Source organism: Grus americana, chromosome 12 (genome assembly GCF_028858705.1).
Source record: "Grus americana isolate bGruAme1 chromosome 12, bGruAme1.mat, whole genome shotgun sequence".
NCBI classification, from domain to species: domain Eukaryota; kingdom Metazoa; phylum Chordata; class Aves; order Gruiformes; family Gruidae; genus Grus; species Grus americana.
In genome coordinates, this window is record NC_072863.1 from 11607967 (window position 1) to 11616419 (window position 8453).

Consider the following 8453-nt stretch of genomic DNA (forward strand, 5'->3'; position numbering starts at 1 on the left):
GCCTCAGTCATGCAGAGAGCAACCCCAGGGCACCTGCAGCCATTTGGGGCTCCTCAGCTAGCAGTTCTAGAGATTTCAGTTTCCTCAGCCCACCAAGCAGCTGCACAGCCTCACCTGGCCCAAAGCAGCAAAATCCTCAAGAGGGCTGTGGGAGAGATGGATGGATGGGACCAGGAGACTCCCCACCACTCCTCCCTGGCAAGCACACAGGGATCCGCTTACAGCATCTGTTCCACACAGAAGCAGCTCATGGCTTTCCTTTAGAGACGCTCCTTTGCCCTCCAGAGATCCATCCTCTCCCCAGCCCATGACAAAACCCAGTGAGCCCTCTGCTATTGCTTGGAGTGGCAAAGAAGGAAATGAGGCAACAGCCTCACTATCACTCCTGCCTCTGTCCCACATTTTCTTACAAACATCTCACATCAGGGGAGTCAGTGGTTCTGATGGGTTTAGACAGACCCTCGCTGACATGAGAGCCTCATCCAACCCTCACGACTCCTCCAAGGATGGGACCATTTCCTACCAGGTCACATTGGTTATCTGTTTTCAGCTGTTTTGAAACAGCTGAAGTAAGATGCTGGAGGCCTCCAGATACTCCAGCCCACATTTAAAAAGCAGGATTTCCAAGGACTTGAAACCCTATCCTGCCCCTGGAAGCGTGGATAGGCAAGCAGACATGGGAAAAAAATAAACTAAAAGGTTCTGCCAACAGAAACAGCAGGCACAAACTGTGCAAACACAGAAAATAAGTGACTACCCTGGCAGGACAGTGGAAGAGAACAGTCTCCATATGCTGATTTCTGTCTCAACATCCTATTGAAACCATGCCTGGTTACAACCCCCTGGCGCCCAAGGGACCAGTTCCAAGATTGCAGGAAGAAATCAAAGGAAAGTACCTGGCTTGCTGCTGAGAGCCCAGGCTGAAAATTAAAATATAGTGACAGAGGGAAGCAATATTTCTGTTTTGAAAGCGGTTTTTGATACACTCTTGAAAAGACAAAACTGGTCACCTGATTCAGCTGGTAAATAAATTATATTCCTTCAACCACTGGCCTAGCTGGCACATTCAGGAATAACCAATTCTTTTGATCCCTTAATGACTCCTCTCTACCAGATGCTATAACCAACCCAGTTCCACATCCCTCAGGAGAACAGGAGCCAACTTGAACTTTGATAAACCAAGAAGCCAGCCACTTCCTGAATTCACCTGAATACATCCATGTTTTATTTGCTTGAATAAAGGTAGAATCTCGGTTTTACAATTTCAGTTCCGTAGCCACAGCAACAACCGCAGCAGCATGAGTGGACATAGGGAGGGGGATGGCTGTTGGCACTGAACTTTGCAACAAATAGTTCAAAATCCCGGCTCCTTTGGAAATTGTGCGTATCATTTAAAATAAATTAAACAATTTAAATATATGATAGCATACTTATTTCTAAAAATGGATTTTTAAAACACATAAGCCTAATAAAATAGTTGTGTTGGGTTTTTTATAAAGTCAACGATCCAATGTCTGTAAGGAATAAAAGATGCTGTGTGACACCCTCTGGCAATACACACCATCTGGACAGCTGGTGCACAATGAGGCTCTTAAGGTTCAGCTATCATCATCAACACACACCCAGGGTACTGCAAACAGCATGCTGCACTCGTACCGCCTACACCGTGGATTGTTCAGTCTCTGCCCTCTTCCGCAGGAGGTGCCAGTCCTTACACAGATCACACAGGATCCGTGCTGGGGAAGCGGCAGTTTCATCAGCAGGGAGCTCCCTCTGCAGACCTGGGCAGCGTGACAAGGGCCTGAGCCTGTTCGGAGCCTGGGCCTCTGCGCAAACCAGCTCCAGGGGAAAGTGTCTGCTCAGAGATTGTGTTGAGTTTGTGTGGCAAGGTTTTGGTAGTGGGGGGGGGCTACAGGGGTGGCTTCTGTGAGAAGCTGCTAGAAGCTCCCCCTGTGTCTGATAGAGCCAATGCCAGCCGGCTCCAAGATGGACCTGCCGCTGGCCAAGGCCAAGCCAATCAGTGCCTCTGTGATAACATATTTAAGAAGGAAAAAAAAAAGTTAGAGAGCTTTTGCAACCGGAGAGAGGAGTCCGAGAAGATGTAAGAAACTCTGCAGACACCAAGGGCAGTGAAGAAGGAGGGGGAGGAGGTGCTCCAGGCGCCAGAGCAGAGATCCCCCTGCAGCCCATGGTGAAGACCATGATGAAGCAGGCTGTCCCCCTGCAGCCCATGGAGGAAGGATGAGGGGGTGTAGAGATTCCACCTGCAGCCTGTGGAGGACCCCACGCCGGAGCAGGTGGAGACACTTGAAGGAGGCTGTGGCCCGTGGGAAGCCCACGCTGGAGCAAGCTCCTGGCAGGACCTGTGGATCCGTGGAGAGAGGAGCCCACGCCAGGGCAGGTTTGCTGGCAGGACTTGTGACCCTGTGGGGGACCCCACGCTGGAGCAGTTTGCTCCTGAAGGTCTGCACCCCGTGGAAGAGACCACGCTGGAGCAGTTCGTGAAGGACTGTAGCCTGTGGGAGAGACTCACGTTGGAGCAGTTCATGAAGGACTGTAGCCCGTGAGAGGGACTCCATGCTGGATCAGGGGAACGATGAGAGGAGTCCTCCCCCTGAGGATGAAGAAGTGGCAGAAACACCGTGTGATGAACTGACCGTAACCCCCACTCCCTGTCCCCCTGTGCCGCTGAGGGGGGGCGGAGGTTGAAGCTGGGAGTGAAGTTGAGCCTGGGAAGATGGGAGGGGTGAGGGGAGGTGTTTTAAGATTTGGTTTTATTTCTCATTCCTCTACTCTGTTTTGCTTAGTAGATGAATTACATGAATTTCCTCTCTCAGTTCAGTCTGTTTTGCTTGTGATGATAATTAGTGAGTGATCTCTCCCTGTCCTTATCTTGACCCATAAGCTTTTTGTTATACCTTTTCTCCCCTTTCTAGTGAAAGGGGAGTGATAGAGCGGCTCTGGTGGGCACCTGGCCCCCAGCCAGGGTCAACCCACCACAGAGATGTAAATCAGAACCACAGGTCACAGAGTCTGGGATCTCAAAGGAAATATCAAGCAGTGTTAAACTGAAGAAAAATCTAGAGGCCTCGGGAGGTCCGACATTGGTAAATAAACAATAACAATAACTTTAATATCCTGTAAAAATCTGTTGCACCTATGGAGGCAGAGCCTTCTCTTATACCTCAATGGATCTGACTTTCCAGAGACTGCAAACACTCCCTATCTATCCCCATGAATATGAATGTTCAAGCCCTGTTTAGAAATCAGGTCCCTCTAAAGCACTTTGGGTTAAAGCTTCAGTCCCTTCCACACATGGCTGCCCTACAGAGAAGGGCAGGATCACCCTGAGTGAGAGGAGACTCCCTGCATGCTCAGAGACTGCTTGACAATGGGGATTAGCTGCCAACAGCCAGCATGACAGCAGAGCCCTGCTCAAAAGCACAAGTGATGCTGCTTGATTTGAACTACGAAATTTACCATCCAGTAGCTCATCACAGTGGAAATCGCATTCAGCAGCTAGCGGATATGTACTGAGGGAAGCTATTCTCGTGACAGGTTCCCGTGTGCTTATGGGCAAAGTCAGTTTTGGACAAATGCTTGCATGGGAAGTTGCAGGACATGAGGTTATAATGGTAAAGACAGCACTCAGCAAGCACTCATCTCTGCTATACAGATAGCTTGGGACTTACACCTAGCAGGGGGCAGGAGCTGGGATCAGCAAAGCCTGGTGTCCTTTTCTAGAAAGTTCCCTGCCCCCTCCCATACCATTTTTCAGCCACCTTGAACAGAGGTGGAACCAGTGCAGCTCTCTCCCCAATGGACTGAATACAGCAGCCATTAACAAAGGCCAGTTATCTGAGTGGACATCCTCTACCACTAAAGTCTGTCATAGGAATTACAGATAAAAATGTACTGGATTCCCCGTTAGGGAGTAAGGGCCAGGACAACAGCATGAGTTAACCGTGCTCAGCAGCACTGCACCTGACACAGCAGGTAATAAAGTTAATGGTTCTGTGTTGCAGCATCCAGACGGGGATATCTGTGCTAAAGCAACTGAAGATGCTGATCCAACGGCTAACGAAGCACAGTGGTCACCAGCCCCGCACATCAAGTGAGTGGATTTAAGAGCTGACCATGCATGACTTCTCCACCTGCACACCTAACAGACATCCGACCCACCTACCATCTGGTCTGCTAGAGCATACCATCTGGACACAGCAATTACTTGTGACAGAAACCAGCTGAAGTTTTACGCTCCAGATCTCCAGGACTCCTGAGTAACTCTAAACCCTTTGACACGACTCAGTGAGTGTCCATATCGGTATTTTTCATCCAGGGCTTCAAGGTATGAGAAGCAAGATCCAGTGTTGAGACTCCAGAAGAGACAAGGAAACATATATTAAACAAGAAGCAGACAGTCTCTCTACAAAATAACACTCACACAAGACAAAGTTAGAGGTGAGGAAAAACAGACCAGAAATAGGCAGCTACGAAGAAGCAATGCTGCCACATTCAAACACAGGTCCATCTGTCCTTTGTATGCTGCTTCAGATCAGAGCTCTAACAATTCTCAGCACAATTCAGTCTTAGGACACAATGCACTTACTCCAAACAACAGATACACACACCTCAGCCACTCTAGTATTTGGCATTCTCACAGTCACATGGGCTAAAGTCTCTACAACAGGTTTTGTTCAGTATGCTGAGCAGACTTTCCTTAAGCAGTAAGGTCGTAAGTTTAGTGGGTCTAGTATTTTTTTGAGTTCAGGACTAAAATACTTCAAAGAGTGTCTAGAGCTCTGTCAGCTTTGTTCCACAGGCAGTTCTTGGTACAGATCAGATCACTACTGTCTTTAGTGAATTTAAAGGACTTTAACCCAGTCCTTTAAACCTGCTAAAACAGGCAGAGATGGAAGCAGGACTATGCTCACATGCTCTCTTAACAGCTCCCTCCTGCAGATACATGCTCTCTGCCCAAAACCTCCAGCCAGAATTCAGACGGTGAGGCTGCAACTCCTCAGTGAGCAAACCACCTACTGTCCTTGTGGCCGCTGTCCTTAGAGTGCTGCAGAGCTTCCCGCAGTTATTCTGATCCAGCTGCCAGCTCGAGTGATGTTCCCGAAGCAGCAGCCACTCTTAACAACAGGAAGACCCTGATTTGGAGCTAGAGTGCAGGTCAATGGTGTGGCCCAGCATGCAGTGCTCTAGCTGCTCCTCCACTGCCAGTACCTGTCGCACAGCCTCCTCAAAGGCCACTGCCACATTGGTGTCATCCTTGGCACTAGTCTCCAGGTATGGATAGTTACCGTTTTCCATGCACCAGGCCTGGGCCTCCTCCGTGCTCACTTGTCTCTCAAGTTTGTCTATCTTGTTGCCCAGGACTACAAATGGGAAGTGTTCAGGGTCTTTCACATCAGCATAATAGACAAACTCCTTTTGCCAGCTACTGAGGTTCTCAAAGCTCTGCCGGTCATCTACACTGAAGGTCAGCAGGCAGCAGTCTGCTCCCCTGTAAAAGGGGGTTCGCAGGCTCTTGAATCTCTCCTGTCCCGCCGTGTCCCAAATCTGGAGGGTCACAAAACGTCCATCCACCTCCAGGTCCCGGTTTAAAAACTCCACACCAATCGTGTGGAAAGCCTGCGAGTCAAACTTGTTGGTGACATACCGGTTCATGAGGGAACTTTTCCCAACTCCACCATCCCCAAGGAGAATGACCTTCAAGAGCAAGGACTTCCCACTCATTGCAGCAGGATGGAGGGGCGCAGTACCAAGGCAATCTGCAGGGTTCAGAAATAGTACAAAATAGCTATTTGACTCAGATTCTGCAGAAAGTTGCACAAGGAAGAACAGAATATGGTATTTCCATCCCCATTTCTGAACAAGGTTTGTACACAGGAGGTAATCTCTCTTATTAGAGATTAGAACTGGGATTTGGACAAGCTTTCAGGCACCTAAGTCCTCCATCAGGTCCAAAATGGAAGCAGCAGGTCACCACTGTAAGTGCAAGGTGAGAAAAACTGTTGAGAGTTTAGTATCAATTATAGCACTTTTGGTGAAAACTCTGTATCTGAAAGCTTGTCTAGTTATTCCAAACATAACATTACTAGTTAAACATTTCTTCTGGCCTGTGTCCTCAGGCTATCACAGAAACAGCAAAATCATCAGGGATCACCACCACCAGGCCTTCCTTTCCACTGTACAATCACTAGCTAAATAATTTCTCCTATCTGACTTGCTGTGCTGGAAGGATGTAAAAGATGTACAGGCCTCATATCAATAGAAGTCATCTGGCAAAACCGTTCTTAATCATCCCAAGAACACTAACTTACCTTACAGGTGGAGCTGTGCTTGTTTTCTGCACGTGATCTCTACAGGTCAGAAGGGGTTTCCCAGGCACAGGGACCCAGCTTCTCTGCTGCTCTTTTCTGGCAATGCTTTTTGCAGGCCAGTTTGCTAGGGCATAGGTGTAAGTTTACATTGCAACAACCCTGACACCACAAGTTCCTTAGTCAGCAGTTGCAAGAGAAAGGCCAAGTGCCAGTCAGTCCTCTCCCTCCCAGAGACATTCTGCAAGTGAAGGTAAAGGCCTGACATGGAATAAGAGGTTCGTTTGGCTGCTGTCTGTACTGTACCTGCTCTGGAAATACAGAGCTTCTGTCTCCAGGACTGTCCAGGGAACACCTTCCTCCAGCATAACAGTCACTAAAACACAAACATCAGTCAACAAGGTTGCCAGAGCTGCACTCAGTGCACTGCCATTCAATTTGTAATGTCGACCCAGGCTGGAAGAACAGCAGCAGAGCTCTAGAAAGCTGAAAGTGCAGTATTGATGGCTGGAGTAAAATGGGCAAGAACAAGGTGCTGAGGACAGACTTTCCCATGCCCTAAGTAAAATGGAACACAGCCCACTTCTGACCAGGGCAGAGCCAATACATTATGGATACTAAACCCAAAATAAGAAAAAAGGAGCTCTAGCATGAGGGCACAGGTTGTGTAACCCATGTCTCCTCTCAATCCACGGGATGTCGATAGCTTTGGTTTGCTTGGCCTGCCTACCCTTACACTCTGGAATCTGATCTGAGGATTGAACACATACCTGAATCTGCTAACCAGAAGAGCGAGCCAGCTGGCAAGAACCTGGTATGAAGAGATGGGATCTGGCTTGCTTACATCTGCTACCAACATTCCCGGGAAGGGTGTGGACAGGATGACACCACCAGACCAACCTCCAACCAACCGAAACATTCGACACTGCTTAGATCAGCACTCCTATTCCTTCCACGCCAAAACTCACTTTCTGTATTAATCACGGGGGGGGGGGGGGGAGGGCTGTTGAACTTTGTTTCTGCTCTTTTTGCAGTTCTTTCAACCAGTGCTTATCACAAAGCCAAAATCAGAAACTTCTGCTTCAAGTTAGTTTCTGTGGAAAGTGCAGAAACTAACTAGAGGCTCACCAATTTCACTTCCCATGCACAGAACCACCCCAAATCAAGCACGGCTGAACTAATTTGACGGGCCATGGGACATCTGAGAAGCATCTGTGCAACCCAGTGGTTCTAAAGCAAAGAACAAAATGCAAATATCAGAGGAGGCAAACAGGAATTGCAGGATAACTCCCTGGGGCTGATGGCTTTGGGAAACTCTCCCCTGAACATTTGAGCTTTTCAAAACCCGTGCTCTTCCTTCTCCAAACCCTTGCTGAGGGAGGTATACGATGGGCATAGCCCCGTTACCAAAGCCCTTCCTGACACATGCCGTCAGCCCTGACAAGAGTTTCCATTTTCCATTTTTGCTTGTTAGCAAGTGATTAGCAGATGTTTTAGAAGTGACTAATGGGTTATGCTAGGCTACTCCAGAGCCTGGCTGGTCAGCAGGCTACTGACAGACATGACACAGCCACGACACAGATGGGCATGTTGCCACCCACAACACCAACATTAGCAATGCTGCTTGCAACCTGTGTTCACTGATTTGCTCTTTGCAAGCTATTTTGGAGGCTAACCTCGACTTGCAGCAGGACAGAAAACCCTCACACAGGACGCCAGCACCTGTTTGCAGCTAAATACAGCAGGGTGCGTGCATGGGAGCTGCACGCTGGTCCCCGCTCCCCAAGCCCTAGCTCCCAGCTCTGCAGGAATCAAGACCCTCTGCGGGACCCTTACCTAACTGCCCAGCCCTCGCCCCACACACAGTCGGGTCCTCAGGCCGGAGCGGGGACACGGCGAGGAGCTACACCCCACGAGGGGGGGGGCGGAGCCCCCCACAGCGGGTGCCGGGACTCCTCCGAAGGGGCCGGGGGAAAGGGGCAGCCAGCCAGCCCCAAGGGGTGTCTACGGGCCGAGGGAAACAACGCCAGCCCCGCCCGCCTTACCTCCCTCCGCGCCGCCGCCCACCTGACCCGCCAGGCGCAGGTGCCAGCTCCCTCCGCGCCTGCGCAGCGCACGCGCCCT

At 49.7% G+C, this 8453-nt stretch overlaps 1 protein-coding gene across 11 annotated transcripts; it reads right to left on the reverse strand.

Annotated features, from left to right (window-relative positions):
• Window positions 1-1194: 1194 nt before the first annotated feature.
• RAB9B (RAB9B, member RAS oncogene family) lies at window positions 1195-8453 on the reverse strand. 11 transcript variants are annotated; one of them, XM_054839848.1, is made up of 3 exons: window positions 8375-8453; window positions 6636-6705; window positions 1195-5997 (listed from the first exon to the last, which is right to left on the reverse strand). In XM_054839848.1, exon 3 carries the CDS (start codon window positions 5743-5745, stop codon window positions 5140-5142), a length of 606 nt encoding a protein of 201 aa, XP_054695823.1. In that variant the 5' UTR covers window positions 5746-5997; window positions 6636-6705; window positions 8375-8453; the 3' UTR covers window positions 1195-5139. The 11 variants fall into 11 exon arrangements, with proteins under 11 accessions (XP_054695823.1, XP_054695814.1, XP_054695819.1 ...); XM_054839839.1 differs by having other exon boundaries at window positions 1195-5780; window positions 8375-8428; XM_054839844.1 differs by having other exon boundaries at window positions 1195-5780; window positions 8397-8424.

Excerpts from the sequence above, each read along its gene's own strand:
- RAB9B (XM_054839848.1), bottom strand. The coding sequence starts at position 5,745 with ATGAGTGGGAAGTCCTTGCTCTTGAAGGTCATTCTCCTTGGGGATGGT.